This window comes from Dryobates pubescens, chromosome 15 (assembly GCF_014839835.1).
Source record: "Dryobates pubescens isolate bDryPub1 chromosome 15, bDryPub1.pri, whole genome shotgun sequence".
NCBI lineage: Eukaryota > Metazoa > Chordata > Aves > Piciformes > Picidae > Dryobates > Dryobates pubescens.
In genome coordinates, this window is record NC_071626.1 from 21,684,050 (window position 1) to 21,709,613 (window position 25,564).

Here is a 25,564-nt window from a genome sequence, read left to right on the forward strand (position 1 = left end):
GTTTCCAAGTGATGCCTAGTATTTATTGCACAAAACCTGTGCTTACCAGCCTGTGCGCACACGCAAGGTACTCTTTGCTTCAAGCATCTTGAATTCAGATAAACACCATGAAAATGAGGTGCCTTAGGGTTTTAAGGTGAGTGACAAACTTGACCAAGGAAGACAATATGCTTTGTTGTGAATGTATATTTCATGCTTGGTTTCTGTTTCACCAAGCTGTAAACAGGACAAGGTGCAGAAAAAGAAACATTAGTACCAGGCTGCTGTTTCTCATAGCAAAGTTGATAGGATAGGATAGGATAGGATAGGATAGGATAGGATAGGATAGGATAGGATAGGATAGGATAGGATTAACCAGGTTGGAAAAGACCTTTGAGATCATCAAGTCTAAGCTATCATCCAACATTCTCTAATCAACTAAACCATGGCACCAAGCACCCCATTAAGTCTTTTCCTAAGCACCTCCAGTGATGGTGACTCCACCACCTCCCTGGGCAGCACATTCCAATGGCCAGTCTCTCTTTCTGTGAAGAACTTCTTCCTAACATCCAGCCTAAACCTCCCCTGGCACAGCTTGAGACTGTGTCCTCTTGTTCCGGTGCTGGTTGCCTGGGAGAAGAGACCAACCCCCACCTGGCTACAACCTCCCTTCAGGTAGTTGTAGACAGCAATGAGTTCTCCTCTGAGCCTCCTCTTCTCCAGGCTAAACAATCCCAGCTCCCTCAGCCTCTCCTCACAGGTCATGCTCCAAACCCCTCCCCAGCTTTGTTGCCCTTCTCTGGACATGTTCCAGCAAGTCAACGTCTTTCCTAAACTGGGGGGCCCAGAACTGGACACAGTACAAGCTGGACACAGTAAAGGCTCCTCCAGAGCCCTTTTTATGAAAGATTGGCACATAAATGCACTTTTTTTACCACTGCACAACTCCGTGTCTGAGGTTGCCATTTGAATTCATTTTCATTGCAAATCTTACAACACTACTAAGTTGTCATTTTGTGCTTTATTGTGCCATGAGCCTATAGCACACACCTGAAGCATAGGGCTAATTTCATTTTGTGATTTGCATTCTGAAGAGATTAAGTAACAGGGGTGGTGTGCAAGCGGGGATACATTTGGGCTTTGCAGCTTCTTAAGGCCTGCTGAAAGTTATTTGCAGACACAAGGATGAGAGAGGTGATAAAACTTGCAGATAAAGATTAATACCTTCATCTAACCTGTGATGGGTCATAATAATGAGTGGGCAAAGGTTGCTATTAATTACTCAGCTGCAAATAAAAGGTTTGGGTTTTTTCCTTTTTTTTTGCTTTTATCTCTCCAAGATTACACTGGAGAAGATTTTTTCTTCCTTTCCGGTGATAATGGAAACAATCCCTTTGACAGAGATATCAGTGTAGCAAGTCCTCCACAAACACTGAATGCCAGTGAATTCCAGATTCTATCAAGTACCTGTCATCCTTCATCCTCTACACCCTTACTCCTCTATGGAGTACAGCCAAGGATGAAGAACTAACCTTTCTGATTTGCTATCTGGTCCACTCAGGCACAGCTTCTTTAGACACAGCTAAACTCTGAGGCAGCTGAGTGCCAAGCTGGCAAATATGACTGTGGCTTTTCTGATCTCTTTGCCAGTGTGCCTGGAGTGGATGACTGAGCTTTCTGAAGCTCCCAGGAACATGCCTGTAGGATGGCAGCTTTTGCTTCAGAGAACAGAAAGGAACACTTGCACTTGTTGCAATGTAATTTCTGTTCTCAGCCTCCTTCACAGCCTGTGAGATAAGCCTTCACTGGACAGCAAAATTTAATTTCATTAACTTGCTTAAAGTGTCTCTGTTCTCATGGTCCTTTGTTACTCAAGAGAAACACACAGGTTGTCTGTCAAATTCCTTTAAAGGAAGATACAGGATAACACCTCCCTTTTTAAATCAACCTGTAAGTCTAGAGAGGCATGATTTATCTACTACAAGTCGGAAGGGAAAACACAGGAAACAACAGCACCATTCTATGCAGACCTACTGGGGCATGACAATCAACAAAACAAACAACTGAGAAGCACAAAATGCCTAACATGATGAGAACAGCACAGTTGTTGCAGGGAAGAACAGGGAGCAAAGTTAATTAGGCAGAAGAGTTAATGTACAACAAAGATGGATGAGATATAGCAGTTGTCTGAAGTGACTGTAGTACTGAGCATTTTCCATAGCTTTACAGAAACACAGTGTAAGGATGTCCACTTGACTGGAAGAGCCAACACTTCACTCTTTTGCTCTATCTCTCTTTTACCAAGTAGAAGGCCAGCAGAAGACAAGAGATACAAGAGGGCAGGCAGAACTCTGCCTTGTCTGCTGATCCCTCTATTCTAGAACAAAATATAGTGAAACTTTACATTTCCTGGGCAGGCTAAGCAAAGCACAGTACAATATTTTCTCTGAATCTTTCTAACCAAGAAAGTTTCCAGGATGGAAGAGTGGCAGCTGTTCAGTAGCCTGCCGCACCTGTCCACTTCTGACTCTTCACACCTTTCACGTAAGAAACCTGCAGCCGATTTCACCTGCTGCTTCTCATGTAACAGAGATGATTTTACAGGCTCATTTTTTGCAAAGCCTTACCCTTGAATGGATAATATCTCTGCTTAAAGTGAAACTTTGTTTTAAAAGATCACATGACACATTTTATTTTGCTTTTCTGATTTGATTTTTAATATATATAATAGATGTCTGATATGTTGGTCTCTCTTAGATAGCAAAAAAAAATGGTTGCAGTTACTAAATTATGATGGTTAGGTTTGAGAAACCCAACATTTCTACGGGAGTCAAGGGACTAGTTGCCATTATTTGCTAATATTCTCTCAAAGCTCTTTATGAACAAGACAAACACACTTTGCATCCAGATAAATCACTTGATCCAGCAGATTCAATCAACCCAGTTCCTCTCACTCCTGCTGAATGCCTTAACTGTCCTTCTGCCTCACAAAAAATTAGCACATCAGTGAAAACCAAGGATATGCTATGCAAATGAATTCACAAACCCTGATAAGAAAAATGTTTCATTTGATAAATTATGTCATTAGTTGCATGCACTTGCACATTAAGAAAATAAACCCCAGATTAAAATGATTTATCTAGAGAAGAAAGAGCAGAGCATTTACCTTTAATATTAACTGTATCAAGAATTAGTAGAAGAGAATAACAGTGCACAGGTACCACTAGCACTGCCAGGTAATAGATGCTACCTAGTTTAAGGCCTAAGCAAGAAATTATCAGCCTGAGAACATGTCTTCTCAATTTGTTGAATGGACATATTAACATCAATGTAAGTGCTACAAGAATCATACTGGAAAAAAAGTCCTAACAGTGCTTGACCACTTCCACCCCACTGTGTGAAAAGCAAAACAAGCCCCCCTCAAATGCATTGTTAGCAATGTCTGTCTCTTTCTAGTCTGCTCCTCTTCACTGGTCATAGTCTGAAACCAGCAGAGAACTACATTTATTACAGAATTAATCAGGTTGGAAAAGACCTTTGAGATCATTGAGTCCAACCTATCACCCAACACCATCTAAGCAACTAAACCATGGCACCAACTGCCTCATCCAGTCTCTTTTTAAATACTTCCAGTGATGGTAACTCCAACACCTCCCTGGGCAGCACATTCCAATGGCCAATCTCTTTGTGAAGAATTTCTTCCTAACATCCAGCCTAAACCTCCCCTGGTGCAGCTTGGGACTGTGTCTCTTGTTCTGCTGGTGGTTGCCTGGGAGAAGAGACTAACCCTCTCCTGTCTACTACCTCCTCCTTTCAGGTAGTTGTAGACAGCAATAAGGTCTCCCCTGAGCCTCCTCTTCTAAACAACCCCAGCTCCCTCAGCCTCTCCTCATAGGGCTTGTGCTCCAAACCCCTCCCCAGCTTTGTTGCATTTCTCTGGATACATTCAAGCAACATGACACAAAGAATACCTGCAGAACACTGGCATTACAAAACTGGAGGTTGTTTCCAACACCACCTGTGTATGTCACTGCTGACACTGAATAACTTCAGAATCTGTGAGTGAGGGTTCACAGGCCAAAGATCCCACCCCAGTAAAATGCTAATGCAAAGCTACAGAAATGAAATGCCTTAACCCTCAAGCATCATTAATACCAAGCGACTTAAGCTCAGGCTTACAACCATAGGTCTTACTGTTCTCAACTATTAATGGAAAAAGTACCACTGCTAAGTGAAAAGAAGCAGAGAGCGATTAACTTTGCCCTCCAAAAAAGTGCATTTTGAATAAATAATTGGAAAAAGGTTGCTTAGCAAATGGATCATAATTAACAGCTGCATGCAAATTATCAATGAGGCAGTATTATTTTGCATTTAATGAGAAATGTGGTAGTCAAGCCTAGCATTCATTTGGAAAAGCCTGGGTTCATCTTTGCCTGTGCTTTCTTCATGGGACTAGGTATGTCCCTGTCTGCACTTGTTTCAAAACTGCAGATTTTCTCCTCAGAACAAATGTCATATTGTTGTTACAATTTCATGCAGCATCTTAATTTACACCAGAATCAGCAAGCCTGAAAGCTACCGACCATCAACTTCCATAATAATAGCTTGGAGCGAGTTTTTGGCACAGGAACTGAAGTGAGCCATTCACCCCAGGCGTAACAGAAATTGTTGCACTCTTCCCAGTGGGTAACTGCATTGGAAGCTTGCAATGAATGGGATTAGATGGGATAATCACCACTAAAATAAGCAGATCCAATGGCTTTAATGGGATGATGTCCAAATATGCCAGCAATTAATTGGATACAGGAGGTGACTAAGCTTCTCTACTTTCAAATCATAGAAATAGAAGACACAATTAATTCAGGTTCAAGCAGTTCACTAGAGCCAATGAATTGTACTGTGTCTGAATTTAGGCCACAGTTATCACAGCAATACACTGAGGAGAATGAGAAAATGGCTTTCTTCATCTGTCTATTGTTTGAGTAGTTCACGTCTCCCCAAATGGCTCTGGATATCTTCTGTGGCTTCCCATTAGCTTCACAGCTGGAACAAAGAATCCCTCATGACACTATAAAACAAAATATTGGGCACAGAACTAATTCTGTGTGGTTCTTTGTGCACTGAGCAATCCAGATTGACATGAAACTACAGGATTAAACCTGAGTTACACTGCAACATTTTGGTTAACTTGACTTTAAAATGCTGAACACATTTATTTGGGGTTTTTTTTGGAGTTTGTTTTGTGGTGGTGCTGTGGTTTGATTTTTCTGTGTGTGTGTGTGGTTTTGTTTATTTGTTTAGTGGTTTGGGTTGTTTTGTTGTTATTTGCTTGATTTTTTTTAACATGGTAATTCAGAAGTAGCTGTAGGGAGAAAAATAAATTGTCTTTCTACAAGGTCACTATGGCCTTTGGCTGCACATACTAGGTGCAGTTCCAGATTTGTATGCATACATTTTGAGCCAGATCTGCAGTTTATAATCCTAGAATTTTCAGATTACCAGTTTTGTGATTCATGAGAAAGGTTTGGTTTGGGAAGAGGAACAGGATGAGAGAATGACATTGCTTTGCAAACATTATGTCATTCAAAACAATTTATTCTGCAAAGCAGTAGATCTTGAGACGGGCTGCTAATGTTGCTATTTGCTCGGCACTCAGTCACAAGAATTTGCTTTGTTTAACAATGTCTACAGTCAAAGCTGTTATCTTTCAGGTAGTATCTCAGATTTTTACGGATGAGGTGCTCAGATGCCAACAAAAGAAGAAGAATGGATCAGATTTGATACATTCCAAATACATACAGAGTTAACATTTCTTTTAAGGCAGTACCACAACAACCTCTCTGGAAGAACCTGTCTGCAGATCTGTTGTGTTATAAGTGAAGATAACACAGGTACAAGAAGAACTAGGATCCTAACTCACATTCCTTCCTGACCTGCCAGTCTTTCACCTGGAGATCTTTGCTCTATCTAGTAGGCCTGCTTATCTTCTTTTCTCGGTATTTAACAAAGAGAATGCTTTTCAGACCATTGCCTACATAGGAATAGGAAACTATACTAAGTCTTCAGCAGGTACTGCTATAGGTGTTTCAGCAATGTCTGGAACTCAGTGTAAGTACAAGATTGCAAAACACTACTTTCAGCAGTTCTCTGATATCTGACATAGTATATTTTCTGTAAGATGTGGAGTTTTGTGTTGTTGTTTTTTTTTTTTCCTGGCATTTTGTCATGTGGCATCTCAATGCTGCACAACAACAAAAGGATGCATGGATCTGATAGTCAGATAAGAGCAACTTGTTACCTCTGTGCATGTGTGTGTGTGACTGTCAAAAAGAGTAACTTGGAGAGATCCTCCAGAGCTCCAACAATGCGATGTCATGAAGACATATGGTCCTTTATACTTCAAAAATAACTAGTAAATTCATTTGCTTTCAGGGAACAGAAGAGTGAGAATCAGACTTTTTAATAAGGGACTCTCTAGAGTCCAAATAATGCTTTTCAATCTTGTCATGAAAGAAATTTCTTTAGACTGAAGTGCTCATTATGCATAAGGCTACTCTGCAGTCTTCTTCAAACAAGATGATACCTACCATATTTTCATTTGGTTAAAGCAGAAGGCACAACGAGACACAGCTCTTGTCAGCTCATTCCTGACAATGGCAGGACAGAAGAACAAGTATTTACATTGCAGAGAAGAGTGTTTCTGTTATCTTCACAGCCCTTCTTTCTAGGCCTGTTTTCTTTCTTCCTCTCTGGTTTTATTTTTCTTTCTCTCTTCTCAGTCCATTCATTTCCTGCTCCCCCAACAGTATCTTTTGTAAGGGTAGGAGAGGAGAGCAGAAGAGGAAATATCTTTAGATTTCTCTACAGATTTCTATTTTAGATTTAAATACTGGTCTGGTTCTGATCTTCCTTCCATTTCACTGCTTTATTGCCACCAAGTATTTGCTCTGTATGAAGAGAAGTGGGAATTTAAAGCAAAGTTCTTGTACCAGGGGAAGTTTGCTGTAAGATATTAGTAAAAGACAACTTTTCCTTTTTAGTTGGCCCAAGGGTATTTTCCTAGTCGACAGCTGGCCTAGTTACCATGGAAAACAGAAGAGCTGGAGGGCAGGCACAGTAGGAAAGTGAGGCATAGACCTACGTGAAATTAGCTTGGCTTAGTTTGCAGAGGCTTACTGAAATTAATCTCTCATTTCAGAGAGCTTGTTGCTCTTTTGTTGTTGGGTAGTAGACATTAATTTTCATTTAGGTTTATAAACCCATCTTAGCTCTGCTGAGACATGCTCACCTGTGGGACCAGATCGGAATAAACTTTTGAATAAGCTAAATTCCCTCTTAGTGAACCCCTAGCCAAGAAGGTATTCATTCTTTTGCATCTATCAAGCAAACCTTCCATGACAGATCTGGGGGTTAAAATTAATAGATTTTAAAATCAGAAAATTTAAGGCAGATACAGGAATAAAAATCTGTCCTGAATTCCTGATTCTACTTGCTGGGTGACCTTGGCAAAATTCTTTAATTTTCCTATGCTTTTGTTTCCCTTTTCAAAAGGCAAAAGGGCTATTTAACTTTCATAGGATGCTGTGTTTGTCTGTAAGCTGTTTTCATGCCACAGAGGTAAATGCCATGGCAAATAGGTCTGTTTAATAACATTGCCATCTCTTTCCCATGTGGGACTTGTACAGCCAGCATTTTTCATTCATATGGGAGAAAATAGCAGCAGCTGGCATTTTTTCACTCCTGAGAAAAGCAGAACTAAGATTTAGTTGTTGTGATAAAAAGTTCAGCTTCAGTTCCAAGATTCACAATCACATTTGTGGAAGTATTATTGCAGTAAGCAGATGTCATATTTCCATATGTCCTGAGCCAGGTGAAGAGTGGAATGTGCTCTCCAGGGGCAGTTTCTGCGTTGGCAGAATAAATAGACTAGATCAGCCACCTGACACAAAATGCTACTAGGACTTTGAAACTCACTAGCTCTGATAAAGGTATCCTTCCTGCAGTCAAAGTGCTTCCTTTATGTTCAGTCTATATGAGGATGGAGCTGGACAGTAGGAGGAGAGGCAGAAATCATAATTTTCCTCCCCTCTTCCATCATACACATGCTCACTCACATTTTATTGCACGAATACCCCTGAAACAACTGCATTTCTCCTTAGATCTGTACTCTGCTGAGCAAGCAAAAGACCTGTGTGTGAAAAAATTGATATGGATGAGTGTCATATTATTTCCAGCAGCAAAGCAGTGGCAGTACTCACAGGGTGGCAGCCATGGAGGAACCTTGCAGAGCCAAACAAATTACTGTTTAAGCATGCTTTAAATTGCCGTTAAAAAACACCTCCTGATGATAAAGCAGAGCAACAGATGAAGGCTGCAAGTGTCAGCTTTAAATTGCTGGGAAAATGATATGAGAATGGGATGTTATTTAAGTGACTTTTCATTTTCACACCATGACCAAGCAATGTGCTTCTGAGTGACACACAGAACAAAGCACTGCTAATTGCAAGAATATTTGACATGGTGGCTGCTTAAATTCATTTTAACAAAGTGCCCTATCAACAAAAAGCCATACAGCAGATCTGTGGGTTATGCAAGCTACTCAGAAGCTGGCTAAACAGTGCCCAGTAGAAAAGTTTACTTAATAAAAATGCTTCTCCTGATAGAAATCATCACACACAATGGAATGACATTGTAAAGAAGGTCAAGTAGATGCATAAAAACTGACTCCTAATACCAGACTCAACAAAGAATAGACTAGACTAGACTAGACCAGTTTGGAAGAGACCTTCGAGATCATCACATCCAACCCATCATCCAACACCATCTAATCAACTAAACTGTGGCACCAAGCACCCCATCAAGTCTCCTCCTAAACACCTCCAGTGATGGCGACTCCACCACCTCCCTGGGTAGCCCATTGCAATGGCCAATCACTCTCTCTATGAAGAATTTCTTCCTAACAGCCAGTCTAAACCTCCCCTGGTGTATCTTGAGACTGTGTCCTCTAAAGGAAATGCTACAGGTGAAAGCAGAAATTAGCTGAGCTAGGTAAGTGTAGTGTTAAAAGCTGTGATTTTGTCTAAGAAATGCTGAAATCTTGTTTATTGTCTGATCTTCTCTATGCCCGTTGCTCAGAGGATAATTATCACAGACAGCGTTATCTCAGTTCCCAGAGAGAGCCCCACTTCCTTTGCCGAGGTACAACTCTTATGATGAGGGCTTACTCTTTACATCAATCCATGCCCATGGATTTGACTCTGGAAATCCCTGTTCAATTCCTTCTGCGTTAGCCAAGATGGCAACTGCCACATGAAAGCTAATAAGCCTGATTAATATCAGTTCAGTAAATTATTATTTTTTTTCAGCATTAGATAATTTTGTACTAATCCAAACATTTATATCCATTTGCTATCAGCTGACATGACATAATTTCTCATTCAACACTAATTGCAAACTACTGGTTTCTTATTCCAAAGAGTATTTGCTGTCAATTATACCTTGCGACTTTTTATACAGCTATTTTTCAAAGAATATCCTCACCAAATATTGTGCTTTCTGCCTAGCTGCAGAACTTATGCCCCAGCATGTGGCTGGTGATGTGGGCAGAATGCAAGAGTCGGGTAATTTCTCATAAAGGTCTTCATTTTAGCAACATTTGTGTTTTGCATTACATATTTATAGAAGTCCTGATTGAAATAAATAAATTGCCATTGGCTAAGAAGGCCAATGGCATTCTGGCCTGCATCAAGAATAGTGTGGCCAGCAGGAGCAGGGAAGTTATTGTGCACCTGTACTTGGCATTGGTTAGGCCACACCTCGAGTCCTGTGTCCAGTTCTGGGCCCCTCAGTTTAAGAAGGACATTGAGACACTTGAACGTGTCCAGAGAAGGGCAACAAGGCTGGGGAGAGGCCTTGAGCACAGCCCTGGGAGGAGAAGCTGAGGGAGCTGGCATTGTTTAGCCTGGAAAATAGGAGGCTCAGGGGTGACCTCATTGCTCTCTACAACTGCCTGAAAGGTGGTTGTAGCCAGGAAGGGGTTGGTCTCCTCTCCCAGGCAACCAGCACCAGAACAAGGGGGGACAGTCTCAAGCTGCGCCAGGGGAAGTTTAGGCTCAAGGTGAGGAGAAAGTTCTTCACTGAGAGAGTCATTCGTCATTGGAATGTGCTGCCCAGGGAGGTGGTGGAGTCACCATCCCTGGAGGTGTTCAAGAGGGGACTGGACGTGGCACTTGGTGCCATGGTCTAGTCATGAGGTCTTGGGTGACAGGTTGGACTTGATGATCTTTGAGGTCTCTTCCAACCTTTGTGATACTGTGATACTGTGAAATAAAGCTACCTGCAGCAACAGTGTTAATTTAAGCAGTGTTGAATGTAGCCCCTCTAGTTATTTTTTTTTAGTATATAAATAATTTTGGGTTTGTTCAACTTGCCTTCATGCTTGTTTCTTCAGATGATACATAAAAATGTGAACATCCTTACTGCCGGGCCAACTGCTCTTATTCTAACATGAAAGGTTGAATCCCTCACCGGCTACAATCGAATGTCAATATTTGTACATCAAGGAATGGAGAAGAGGTTGCAGGAAGCACCCTGCACTACACTTCCAGGTGAAAGACATCATTAACATTTGTGTGATAGAAAGTTTCCTGTGGCCCAACACTCATTGCTGATGGCAAGTGTAATTCCCTGAGGCTGAATGTATCATTCGACCATTCCTGTCTGTCTGAGCTTTGATTTTGATGAACGCTTTTCCAAAAGAGGCAGTAAAAGTTCCTGCTTTAATCTTTCAGCCCTCCACTAGCACCATGATATTGCAATACCTTTCTATAGGAATAATGATCTTTAAGAGACAAAAGTAAATACTTGCAGCCTGATTTTCTTCCTGAAGCAAAGAAATATTGTTACAAACTTCACCAAACAGTATTCTGTGTATTTGATAGACACCACAGCAAAAGCTAAAGAAAATTCAGCTGTCTGTCTTTTGACTGAAATGTCTGATGCTCATATGAACTATTGAGGAGAATTTTACAGGCTTTAGATTTGGAGGGAGCCTTAATTCTTTTAAATTCACAGGTCAGTTTCTGTTATTTAACTCGAGAGTCCAACAAACACCAGTTTCAACCAAGTGGGCTCTTGCCAAGAAAACAGAATGAGACTATGTGAGACATGGTCCATTGCATAATTCTCTTGCTTAAAAAGAGGTTATTACAACACGCTAGCAGCGTTGTTCAAACAAAAGAGCCATGCAAAGACAACTTGTCTGACAGCTCTTTCTTTCCTCTCTCAGCTTCTTTTTAATTTGGTCCCAATCCAAATGACAACATTATGATTACAGTCTAACATACCATTTAATATGAGTGAGCATTCAGAAAGCAATTAATGCTTAAGGAAATATTTTCAAACAGCAAGGGGTTTATGAATTTAATCCCGAAATATTCATCATCTGCAAATACCTAAAAATACTGACTTCTTATAATAATTCTGCTCTGTTGACCTGGCATGAACTTTTGGCAATCCTTCCACCACTCCTGGCTACAAATATTGCCTTTTATTCTATTTTAAAAAAAAATATATCTATTTAAAAAAAAAACACTAAAATTGTTAATATTTATATTTGGGTTTAGCTTAGTAACTTATTTGCTCAGAAAAACTCTTCACAAAGTAATTTTCTGTTAAATCATGTACTGATGGAACATTTTCAACACAGCCTAACTCATGATTCTTCTTTTTCTAATGTTTCAGTCCAAAGTTCAGCCTTCATTCTGCTGGAAAAGATGATTAAACCTAGAAATATTAACCACAGAAACAGAAAACTAAATGACCACTAATTCATTACACTGAATACCCTGTATCCACTTGTAATCTCTCTGTTTATTCTTACTTTTCCTTAAAGATGTCACTGAAAATGTTTAGAAATTGGAACAATTTACTAAACTCAAACCTGTGGTCCACTGCATGATACCTATAAATTACAACTCCCAACAGATCAATCCAAGAAACTCAGAGACCTCATTATCGAAGTCACATGGTAAGAAATTTGTGACACAAATTCAAAGAAAAAGATTTAAACCAACTCTCTAGGGCAGCTCAAGACAACCTTTGCCAAAACTTGGTTCAAACAGCTATAGTTAGAACACTAAATCTCACTGAGCTGAAAACAGAAGACGACCTACAACAGGGGAAGACTTAGAAAATATTTTACATAATCCAATGTAATTTTGAAACATCTGTAGATTCATTTTGCATGCAATTATTACCATTTAGAGGAAGAAGGCTTTATATAAGGTAGATCACCAGGAAATAATTTCCAAACATTCACAAGAGGTAAAAACCTGAATGTGCAAGCACAAAATCCAAAGAAAATAAACTTTTTAGATATTATACCTGACAAATATAAAATGAGGTCTCCTCTTCTAGTATTTTACTTCAGCAATCAGAATCAGGTAGCACCATGACTTTGCAGCAGAGAACTGGAGGACTCCTCTCAATGATAGGATTGCTCTCGGCTGCAGAAGGTAATATTTCACCACAAAAACATACCACCACCTGCTCAGCTGAGAATCGTTGAGATTCTCCGTGTTGTTTGCTTTCCAACTGAGTATTTCACTCTCCAAGAACCGTTGTAACCTGATCTGGGAAATTTGCATTCTCTTTAGACTGAAGATATTGTTATAACTTTATGATATGGACATTCAACATTACCTAACTTGGTCACTTTTCATATGTTGGCCTAGCTCAATGTATAGCCAAACAAAATGTCACTGCAGAGGCAGCTTCATGGCTTTCAGTCTTTTTTTTTCTCTTTCCCTATCAGTCTTTCACAGTATAAAAACCAAAACAACCCCTCCTCATCCATCAAATTCATGACACAAAATTATCCATTTGAAGTGGCAGAAGTAGATGAATGTTTTGTCAAAAGCCTTCCTGATTTATTACTACTCTGGTTTACATCGCCAAATGTTCCTCTGGGACAAGCAAAGATTATGTGAAGCATCCGTCAAGAAAGACTTTGGCATTCTGTTTTGGTTTTGAAGGGAGCAACAATAAAACATTTTAAATGGGGAAAAAAAAGATGAAAGGCACAGATGAAAGCTTAGTGTGACATCTGCACAGAGCCCTGCTCTGAGTCCCTTCCTCAGTGACCACATCTCTGCTTCTTCAGTCCTGTTCACCTCCACAAGTGGGACATTCTAGCCCATCAGATCCCAGCACCAGAGGCATGGTACCAGACCAGCAAAAAATGATCTCTTCGATTCTTTTTACATAGGATATCCAAAAACCACCACCAAATCTTTTGTATTGGAGGGGTTAAGACAGGTATTACTTGAAGCTTGTAGAGACTTTTTCAGCATAGCTGAAAAAATAGATTTGTCAGCTTCAGTATTTTTAAATACAAAGGTAGCCAAAACAAACAAAAAAATGAGTAAGAGCAGCAGTATCTGGAAAAACAACATACTGAAAAACATTTTCCTTTGTGCTACCTTATAAATCATGAAGCAAAGAGTGGCCACTTGCTCTTTTTGGTTGTTTTGTTTTCAGAATTCTTTCACTTTTTTTTTTAGTTCATCTCTTCAACTCTAAGTAAGTTTATTTGTACATTCACACACAGAATGGTTTGAGTTGGAAGGGACCTCTGAAGGTCATCCAGTTCAAGCCCCTCTGCAGTAAGCAGAGGCATCCTCAACTAGATCAGGCTGCCCAGAGCCTTGCCAAGCCTCATATGTTCCCTTGTGCAGGTTCACATAGGTATTGTTGTCGTTTTTCATTACAGTAACACTTACTGATAGCTTTGGCATTTACAAACTTATTTATGTTGCATTTGACAGTGTTAATACACTTCAGGTATGATTTTTGGCATGGAATTTCCTTTGTTGCAAAGGACAGACACTCACAGATCTCTATATTCATCAACTTATTTAGCTGCAGCTGAATGCTTGCCTGCACAAATATAAAATGATGTGAACGATCATGCTTCAGCCCATTCTCACCTTGGTATAGGATCACAAGGGTGTCTTGCCTCTTCCTTTTCATGCTTGCACATAAACTGGAAAAACACATGACATTCCTGGATTTCTAAATACTGAGAATCATCAAAATAAATGAAAAACCCAGAAACATGCCCAACTATGCTATTGATGTTCTTTGTCAAGGATCGATGCACATTCTGTAATATTCACCGTGTTACACAAAGGCATAGTTTTCATTGCTTTATTATTTGTACATGGATACACTTGAGACACTTGAATGTGTCCAGAGAAGGACAACAATGCTGGAGAGAGGTCTGGAGCACAGCCCCATGAGGAGAGGCTGAGGGAGCTGGGGTTGTTTAGCCTGGAGAAGAGGAGGCTCAGGGGAGACCTCATTGCTCTCTACAACTACCTGAAGGGAGGTTGTAGCCAAGTGGGGACTGACCTCTTCTCCCAGGCAACCAGCACCAGAACAAGAGGACACAGTCTCAAGCTGCACCAGGGGAAGTTTAGGCTCAAAGTAAGGAGAAAGTTCTTCACTGAGAGAGTTGTTAGCCATTGGATGTGCTGCCCAGGGAGGTGGTGGAGTCATAGTCCCTGGAGGTGTTCATAAAAGGATTGGACGTGGCACTTGAAGCCATGGTTTAGTTAGTCATGAGGTGTTGGATGATGGGTTGGACTTGATGATATCTGAGGTCTTTTCCAACCTTATGGATTCTATGATTCTATGACATTTTCTTTTCCAGAAAAGTGGTGGTTTTTAACAGTGTGGGTGAACTAATTCCCTCTTTATATTTAAAATGTTTAAATGCCATGCTTTAACCTTCACAAGCAGTGTTGGACTTTTTAACTCTTTGGAGTTTGGTTTCATTTTCCTTTTAGTTTGAAGTTCAGAAGTTTAAGATGCTTACTGTTTTAGTCAGAATATTGACATTTATAAAAAGAAATCACAACATCTGTAACAGCTTTGCTCTTTGGCAAATAAATGTGATTTGAAAAGCTGTTTAAAACAAGTGAACTTAGTCTAGCAGCACTTTTTATGTGCTGTTAGTTTTGTCACACTCTTAGTCCTAGAAACTAACTGCCTGATTAAAAGGCCATTAAAGCCAAAGGAAAGAGTCTCATAAACTGCAAAGAATTATGGATTCAGGCTTCTCTGCATTGTACTCAGAACAGCATAGGCAGTAACTTTACAACTATTTCAAAGCTACAAGCCAATATGCCTGTAGCTTTGCCTGAAAGTGTTATTTCTAGCATGCAAAAAGAGCCTTTCAACTAACCCAGTCAATGTCTCTCTGTGCTTTAGGGTACATTTACAAGATTAAGTAAGAGACTCATGGACCTGGAGGCAAACGGCACAGCTGTAGCAGGATGAGTTCCCTGTGCAGCACACAAACTGAGTCTTTGCTACCTGCTTTAGGTCTCCCTAGTGCTCCATGTGCTTGCTAAACCCTGTGGTCAAAAGGTAAAAATCTCTGTGCATGCATTTGATTCTATAGATTCAGAAATACTGATGGTTATGTTATAGTCCACAAATAGTACAGACATGAAAGCAGACTGCAGTCAGTATTATCTGCTCAGATGCTCCACAGAAACATGCCAGTATGGGCAGAACAGTCTTGTAGGACAGAGTGTGTCAAAGCTGGGCCACTTTTGCCCATCTTGTCTTTTAGAGGTGGTTCCAGTCCCACAGTCATCCTTGTAGCTCTCTTTTGGACTCTCTTCAGTAGATCCCTGCCTCTCTTAAATTGGGATGCCCAAAACTGGACACAGTATTCCAGGTGCAGTCTCCCTAGAGCAGAAGGGGAAGAGAACCCCCTTTTGCACATACATTAATGTAATTTTAATAAGTTGGGCATTTCAGCCTGCTTTATACAGCTATTTAGGATGTTCATTAACAACAAACAGACTTGATAACTTCTAACTGTGGAAGAAAGACACCATAATGTGGGAAGACAAAGAGCTGAAGGATGGCTGTCTGTTTAATGTTCAGATAATTAAGAGTGTTGGACAGATGAGTATCTGCTTGATCTATTTCTTCTTTTGAAGTCTTCAAATAAATTATGGTTAATGAAGACCAGATTTGACAGTGAAAAATCTATTTCTTTTCAGGAAATATGAAGCAATGATCTATTGTTCCAATGTTGGAGCTCTGAACGAAACTAAGTGGTAATGAATTTGGAAATCATAATATTCAGGGGTAAACCTCCCAATAGTAGAGAATTTAACTGGGCTTTAAAAAAAAAATTATATATATATCTATGCTTTTTTTGGATGTTATAATTCTTTGTTTTATATATATAGAAAAAGAAATAAAATACTGTGTTCTAGTCTTGAAACCAATAGTCTAGCTCACATTATTTTCAGTATGCTGGAACTAAGAGTTCCTTTTTAATCTCTCAGTCTTACTCAGCTACAAGATGTGAACTGGAAAAGAAAGACTAATCCCTTTTTTCTTGGTTGTCAGTCAAAATGTAGTTGAGAAGTTGCATAAACCAGGAAAGTTCCATAAAGTTTTAGTGACTTAGAAGACAAGCTACAAAAGGACACTTTGCCTTCAGCAAGAATTTCACCTTACTTTTTCTTTTCTTCGGCTAAGTATACCAGTGTGTCATGATCTGCCAAAATTTACAAACACTTACATCCTTCCAGAACAATGAAACATGTTCCTTAGCACCACCTTCAAGCAGCTGCCACAGTTCCTAGAGGACACTATACTTCTCCCTCATATTCAGTCCTTCTATGGAAGGCAACCATCTGTGAAACAACACTCCTGGCCACCTGCTGCTCCAGCCAGCTGTTTCCCTTGTATGCTGCAGCTGCCACCTATGAAAGTAGCTGAAAGCCAAAAAACACTCAAGCAAGTGGGAAACTGATTGGCAAGTTTCCAGGGAAAGAGAGACGGATGAAAACCTTACCACAAAAGCTGACAAAGCCCCCTGTGTGTGAAACATGGTAGCAAGGTGATAAACAGAGACTTTCAGTGAGCAGAAGGGTCCAAAGGGGCTCAGCAGACCTCTTTCCCCTTAGAAAACTTGTCTGCTTTTCTACAAGCAGTTAGGTAACTTCTCACCATCGCTCCAGGGAATGGGAAAGTTTGCTCCAGCCTTTTCCCCTCCCAGGAATTCTGATGGGAAAAGACTAGAATCAAGAATTTCTAGGAGATAGTAAGGTAGGGTAGAGTCCCCCACGCCTCATAGACATTAAGAACTCTTGGAATACAACTAAAATGGAATTTAAGTGGCACATGGGTCCTGTGCTGGGACTGTAGGTAGGGGCAACTTTTAGTGTCCTTGAGCAGGGGAGCACATTTGAATGTACCAATGAGGAGTCAAAACACCGATGGACCCTAATGGCCCAAATCCCTTGCAAATTTAGAGTGGAGGAAAAAGCCACACGTGATAAGAAAAAAAGCAAACACAGAATGTAAAATGAGCTGCCTCCTCATTTGAAATAGCAGAGTTAATGGAACAGTAGATCAGTAGATACAAGCAAAGAACAGACTGAGCCTATCCTGATTTACAACTAAAGTCTCTTGTCCCAGGCAACCAGCAACAGAACAAGAGGACACAGTCTCAAGCTGCACCAGGGGAGATTTAAGCTGGATGTTAGGAAGAAGTTCTTCACAGAAAGAATGAATGGCCATTGGAATGCACTGCCCAGGAGGTGGTGGAGTCACCATCACTGGAGGTGTTTAAGAAGAGACTAGATGGGGCACTTTGTACCACAGTTTAGTTGATTAGATAATGTTGGGTGATAGGTTGGACTCGATGATCTCAAAGGTCTTTTCCAACCTGGTTTGTACTATTCTATGCTATTCTAGTCTAGTCTAGTCTATTTCCTAAGAATGAATAGTCTATCTATTCTGTCCACCTTTGCCAATTACTCTGCCATAATTTTAAAATACAATCTGCAGAGAAACATCATTATTGATGGAATGGAGATAACAATTTACTTTCCAACATTAATATTAAAAAGGTGATGGACTGGTAACAGCTTTGTTTGATAGCTGCTTATCTGTGGTGTGCAGGGAAATTGAGGTAATTTTAAACCATAGAATTGTTCCAGTTGGAAAAGGCCTTCAAGATCGCTGGGTCCAACCATCATAAAACTCCATCTCCAACCAGTCTGGGGCCAAACAACATCTGTCAGCACCACATCTCTGCCTCCCCACAACAACGCCAGGGGTGGGGATTCAGCCACCCTCCTCTGATATTATTATAAATTATACTTGTCATTAAAATAAGTTAGTGTTGACAATCTCCACTATTTCTGCCAACTAGTTTCTAGATTTACAATAGCATTATAAAACATAAAAGTTAAAATCAGTTGATTTCTCCCCTGTCATTCTGAAATCTTGTCACCAATTTTCTGTATTACATTAGCGTTGTCCTTTCCAAGTTTTACTTGGGGCAGGTACTGTGCACAGTGTGGTATTATTTAATAGTGGAAGGGTAATGCCATTCATTAGAAGTGAAAAAGAACACAATCTTGTCACTACAGTTTGTTTTTACCAATCCTTACCTTTTGATTACTAATTTGGTAATGAAACAAAACAAAACACTTGGGAATGTTACCTAATCAGAAGAAGTAGTTAGGTTAATGTACATGCACACATGAGTTACATCATTCTTCTTCAGAAATAAATGGAAGAACATTTGTGTTTTCCCTTAATTTTCTAAGAATTGAAATTAAATTTGTGAGGTGAAGGAAGATTTTTATTTATTAATTAATGCTTTTCAAATTAAAAAAAAAAAAACTGTGAAATGACTGTCAAATTTTGTAAATGGAATTTATGTCTTGGGAAACAGCCTTTGAAAATACTGGAACAGGACTATAAATAATTACACAACATGAAATGCTATGTAGAAAGCAGTTTACTACTGAAGAACATGGTGGAGCACAGCAACTGAAGAAAGTGTATGGTGCGCTCTTTAAGAGATGTGCACAATACTAAAGTTCTCAGTTTGGATAGAAACATCTAGTCAGACCCCCCAACCAGAGCAGGATCACCTAAAGTAGGCCACACAGGAACTCATCCAGGTGGGTTTTGAATGTCTCCAGAGAAGGAGACTCCACAACCTCTCTGGGCAGCCTGTTCCAGTATTCTGTCACCCTCACAGTGTTTTTCCTCATGGTCATGTGGAACCTCCTATGCTCCAGCTTGCAATCTGATGTTCTACCCTGAAATTCCTAGGTAATTATTTTTCTTGTTCATTGATCCATTTCTAAACAGTAAAAGACTCCATAAATGTCATCATCCCCTGATGTGTTTAAAAGCTATATAGATGTGGTGCTTAGGGATATGGCTTTAGTGGTGGAATTGATAGAGTAGGGTTAATGGTTGGACTTGATCTTGAGAGTCTTTTCCAACCTAAATGACTCTATGATTCTATGATTTGAATGAAAAGTCTAAATAAAGGAGGTACCCACCATGAACAGGACTGCCACCAGCTTAAAGGCAGAGAATATGGTGAACATTGAGGAATATTCTATTTGATGTATGCATAATTATGCTATAGACTAAGCTATAGTTAAAAAAAAATTTTGCTCCATTAAACTGTACTGTGCCAGATAATGATGTCAGTAGTTTAGGACAGTATATCTGCTCTATATCACTCAAGATTATATTATTAGACAGCTCAAGCAAAACTTGGGGTAAAATGGTGTGGTGGTTTAAGCCTTAACTGGGAGTTAAGAGCTCAGATGGGGGCAAGGCTGAGAATCTCTCCCCCACCCCCTCTCCTCCCTTCCAACAGAGAGGGGAAAAAAAACACGAAAGGAGCAAATCCACCAAGCAATAATTTGGAGTCAGCTTGGAAGTAGAGAGGTAAAGAGTTTTCTTTAAACAATATATAAATATATATAGAGATATAAACTAATAATAGGTAATGTTCACAAGGGCAAGGAACAAGGATGGATGGGAGGGGGACAAAGAAGAAGAATACAAAACCAGTCTCTCTCTGAAGAGGCACGGAAGAAGCAGGAAGAAGGATCAGGCCTTACCACGTGGCAGAGGAGCAGGAAGGCAGCCACAGTAGCTCTCATCCAGGAGAGGCAGGAGTCGAAAGGAGCTAATGGCTGCAATGTCCTGCTTTTTGTACCCTAGCTGGGCAGGGAGGGGGGAGTGGAACAGACTCAATTTCCCAAGGGGAGAACGCCCTGCAGGGAGAGCAAAGCACCCGCAAGCCTTCCACCCATTTTTTTTTTTTACAGGATGGGCGTTAACCCACCACAAATGGAGATCTACATAGGTCTACATTGCAAAGCAAAGAGGAGGACGACCTCTGATACTGCAATAAATACTACTTACTTTCTTAGAAGAGAGAAGTTAAAGAAAACACAGGCAAACAAATGATGTCCCCACTGTCCAATGAACTCCATTAGAAATAATATCTAATTGCACAGGAAAACTACTAACCCTGAGTACATTTAAGAACTCTCTCCAGTATGACTAAATTTAACATAAAATAGTAGAAATCATCTCAGGCATATTTCAGGCTCTTCCAGAAAAAAAGGTTTGCTAAACATGGTTCATCTTTATGTGACAGATGTGCCCATTAGGCATGTTATTGTTACCCTACTCGTTTCACTAAAACAAACACATTCATAACTCTGTTTTATCCCCACTAACACTTCCAGTGATCACACAGGTATGAAAGCATGATCTATGCTCTTTACAGCCTCACACTTCATCAACCAAATGATTACACTAGAAGTTGTCTTTCCCTTGCAGGGAGGAATGCTTTTGCTTAAGGGGTCTGAACCATTTCAGCTGTAAATGAAAGCTTGGTTCATCTATCATTATTAAACAAGAAAAACTCAACCCCATACTACAGTTTGACTTCCAGCTCACAGGGTTGTGGTTCAAACTGCAGAAAACCACATTCCTATTCAGAGAGCTTTGATGCAACAGCACAGCAAGCAGAATAACTACTGCATATAGCGTTATAATGACAGAGGTTCTTGTATTGTAGAAGTAGATGGTGAATGGCAGTGCCTGTCTGCATAATCATGAAAAAGAACTATTGGAAACTCCACCATCACAAGTCAGGCTGGTATGCAAAAAGGTAAGAGATACATTTTGACACACATGAGAAGTTTGGCAACTTCTGGAGGTGAGAGAAATTACAAAAGCACAATCCTTTGTAAGTAAGGCAATACTGCTTGGAAGTCTATTTTTGGCTCAAACCAGAAAATGTGGAAAAACCCAAGTGAACAAAACTTCTGCCTCTCCCTCCCACCAGGGGCAGGATGAAGATGGAAATTAGTGGGGTTTTTGCACAGCTTACCTATACCCTGTACTAAAAGGGGAATAAAGAAGGAGCAACCCCTTAGATTTTCTGCTGATTTAAAACAAAAAAAGAGTCTGTCACCAACAAAATCGTGGATAAAGTTCACTGTAACAGAAACAGACTATGGTAGTAATGGCAAATGATCTTACCAATAAAGCTGATGAGCTACTTGGATGCTCTGAAGAGAACGGTTCAGCAGGAGTTTAACCAGAGGGCTTTCAAGATTCCACTCAAATTTGAGCACCTTAACAGATAAATTAATAATCAGAATCACTTGTATGCTGCTTTGTTTTGTTTTGTTTATAACAAAATTAATCAGAGACGATCTAGTGCCTAGTTTGAATGGAGCAATCTAACATACAGGGAATGCACAAGCATCTGCCACCATCTGTAAGACAGATATCATTCTGATTCTGGAGCATTAACGCACATGCAAAATATGCAGGTTTTCTTCTCTTAATTAAAATGGCTAATGTTACATTTAAAATTTTGTCTGATAATTTGGTTTGCAAAGTAAGCTTATTTGTGAAACAGAAGCTGTAGGTAAAAAGTCATACAAGTGTCCTGCTGTGTGAGGGCTGTAAAGCTGTGCAGATGCCACTGCTCCATGGTAGTGAATTACATAAATATATTCACATGTGTATACACATATATCTGTCTAGATATATGTGCATGCATTGATATGACAATATGTTTTAAAACACACAACCCCCACTGAGGATCACTGAAACATGGAATACCAAGCAATCCATGTGTTACAAATTAGGAGGATAAAGCTTTCAAAGGGGCCTCCTTAACCACAATACAGGACCTACTCATCCATAAAGCGTTTACTTTGGAAGCAGCAGTCCCACAGCTTGTAAAACATTAATTTCCAGTGGCATGCAAAGTAGAGATGCAAAGACACAAATCTACACTCAAATTGCCTTGGTTGTTCTGTGCTGACAATGATTTTCCTCATGTATGTGGTATTAAGAAAACTGTGATTTGTCGAAACACCATTTGCTTCCTTGACTGCCACAAAGTCCTGACTCCACAAGCCCTCATCTTGATGGTCATGGCAGAATTTCTGTTGTTCAGATGCATTCATTAGTTTTCTTTTTACTTGAAAACACCTTCTTGCAGTATACAGAAAAGTGCAACCACCATGGCAAAAGTCACATTTTCTTGAGGGGAAAAGTCTATACCTCAGCCCTGTTGTTAATTCACTCATTGCATCAGCTGACTAGCCTTTCTTATTTATTTTGCTTACAATGTATCAAAGTGAAAGTATCAAGAGTATGTAATGAAGTTATTGATCTAGACAGAAGACTTCCTTGACTATCAGTTTCTTCCTTACCTGAACCAGCTGTGGGAGGTATTCTAGCAATTCATCATTTGACATATTTTCTATTTGTTGGACTGCTGTTCTGCGAATATCTTGATCTGGAAAACTAGAGCAAAATAAATGGATACCATTAAGAGTTAGTGAACCACTGCAGCTCTCCTGACCTCTCACTGATAGAAAATGTTAGAAAGCAGGTTTTCTCTCAATATAGAATAGGGAAAAGACCAAACCAAACCAACAAACCAAGCAAAATCTATTAATTTGCTTTACTGTAACAAGATTCAAGAAAGGCATAGCAGATAACTTAATTGGATTAACTGTTCCAGTGTCATACATGGGAAAGAAAAACCAACACTGATCATGAAATATGTTTTTGAATGTGAGCTATTGTGTTTTGTAATTACCTGAAATAAGAAGCAAATTATGGATCTTCTCTTCCTGCTCTTACTTACCTAAAATAGGAAATTTTTATGCCATGGGGACTTTCAATACTCACTTGAAGATTTCTTCTGTTGTGAGCAACAACACAAAAGCTTGAAATTTCCCCCACATTCATTTCAGATAATTTATTTCAATGCCAGCTATTCTGGCTTGCACCCTAGTACATAAAAGCCTTTATTAAACAGAAGTACTTCTGAAATTGAAAACTTCTTTAGTTTGTCTAAAGGAAAATTTCCCCCAGTAAGACTCCAGAAAGGTGTGAAGCCAGTGAAACAGCCATTTTTGCTGGGAAAATGTTTGAGTATTTGGCATAAAGCTATATTCTTAATAGATTCTGGTTGAAACCATAACAACAGTAGCATAATATAGGTTTTGTGATGGAGCTCTAACTGTAAATATGATGAAAGAGGAAAACGTGGCATAGAAGCAATGATGAAACAAGGAAAGAAGTTGGATACTACAAGGAGGTCAAAACCTTTTTCTTAAAAAAGAAAAAGAGTGATATTTGGATGTAACTTGAGTGATTACAATTGGGTCTTAATGGAACATTTTCTCCACTTGTAGCCCTTTCAAACCCTCTCTTACTAATGCAGCTCAAGTCTGGTTGTATTATTTTGTGTCTCTGTTGTGGTACATATTTGATGATGCTTTTAATACAGTTTATAATTGTTTGTATAGTGCTGAGAGGGCTTTGATGGAGAGAGAAAGTATACATTATAAAAAAATTATTATGCTAGCCCCAAATTAGTCTATTTTGCAATGATTTATTTATTCATTTGTTGTTTGTTTATTCTAGGCAGCCTATTAAATATAAGAAGTTGTTACTTGAATATTCACATGGTTAATTAGAACAAAACATATTTAAAGGAGGCTTGCATGTTAAAAAATCCAAGACAATCTCTTTCATATCAGCCTATCTTCTAATTATGCAATTGCTGCAAAGGCTTGTGTGCCAAGCATGTGAAGATAATATGGAAATTAGCCTTTTCCTTTCCCTTCTTGCCTAGTTCAACAGTTTGCTGAACAGTGAAATACACTCTATAGAGGCACCAAGTCAAGCAGAAAAATGTTATTACTTAGTTATTACTTGTCCTTACTAGCAGCCAACATTTGAATATATGCAACAATAAAATGAGAGAAACTGATTATTTTTCCCCCATCTAAATGAAGAACAATAAAATTGTTTTAAATACAACATTTCCAGAAAATTCAACAGCTAACATTTGATTAGCTGTTTAGAATTAATTTGCTGTAAGTCACAACTGGGGTTACAGCTAATTTTGCATTGTATCTCCAGGCAATGCCATTAAAATAATGATGAGCTCAATGTCACGGGCCTTGCGGTAAAATATCTACAGGTTAGTTTGCTTCAGGAAACATGGCCAAGTTCCTGAGTGAGGTTTTAGTCATTGGTTGTTCCTGGTTACTAAACTGTTTCCTTTGGCTTGTAAATCTTGCAGTCAGCTTGAGGCTGAGTTGAATTTTTTTGAAAGAATGGGCAGTTAACACATTCTTTTAATGATCTGATAATTTGTTAAGCTCCAATGTAATACCTATAGCTCTGTTGAATGTTGTGGTTAGTCAGGGCCACAGTATCACCAAGGCTGGAAGAGACCTCAAAGATCATCAAGTCCAACCTGTCACCACAGACCTCATGACTAGACCATGGCACCAAGTGCCACGTCCAATCCCCTCTTGAACACCTCCACGGATGGTGATTCCACCACCTCCCTGGGCAGCACATTCCAATGGCAAACAACTCTCTCAGTGAAGAACTTTCTCCTCACCTCCAGCCTAAACTTCCCCTGGTGCAGCTTGAGACTGTGTCCTCTTCTTCTGGTGCTGGTTGCTTGAGAGGAGAGACCAACTCCCTCCTGGCTACAACCACCCTTCAGGTAGTTGTAGACAGCAATGAGGTCTCCCCTGAGCCTCCTCAATTATTGAATTCTATTTGGTTCATCTTTTATATTTATATGAGAACATTAAACATCCTCAGAAACAATAGAACAGCAGCAAATACTTATGATATCAACTAGTATCAACACTTACACTATTCACACCTACATACATCAGCTTATTTGTGAAAAGCCAATAAAAACGTAAGGTCAGCAAGGAGATCTGAGTAAAAAATCCTACTCTTCACATGCCTGAAAAATATGCCATCTTCTAGTCTGGTAATTAATTAGGACTAGAGGGTTTTTTTTTTCCAGTGAATAATCTTACAAACTTTTGAGTGTTGCATCAAACCTGATTTTAGTAATCTATAAATGAGCCTGAACTAGAGGACACAATTAATTGATTTAATTGATTTTCTGGCTCTGCAACTCAAGCCAGAGAAATCAGTTTAGGCCTAGGAAAACAGCTTCATAGTTTGAATATTACAGGACAACTGTTTTATGCAGCTTGCCACAATGAATATACAGTTACATATGCACACTGAAAACCCTGGAAGCAGAGAAGTGAGACAACTGTATCACGACAAATTTAATACTGCAGTCTTTAAAGGTACTTCCCTAAGAAACAAAGAGCTCCTCTGTATCAGACCTCATCTATAT

The 25,564-nt window shown here is 39.5% G+C and overlaps 1 protein-coding gene across 1 annotated transcript in view; it reads right to left on the bottom strand.

The window, feature by feature from the left end:
* PIK3C2G (phosphatidylinositol-4-phosphate 3-kinase catalytic subunit type 2 gamma) overlaps nt 1–25,564 on the bottom strand; it is a 227,113-nt gene that overhangs the window by 108,726 nt on the left and 92,823 nt on the right. Inside the window, exons 17-18 of the mRNA XM_054167841.1 lie at nt 22,581–22,674; nt 21,391–21,485 (exon numbers count right to left, since the gene is read on the bottom strand). Coding sequence (XP_054023816.1) covers nt 21,391–21,485; nt 22,581–22,674 — 189 coding nt within the window. The remainder of the gene's footprint in view (nt 1–21,390; nt 21,486–22,580; nt 22,675–25,564) is intronic.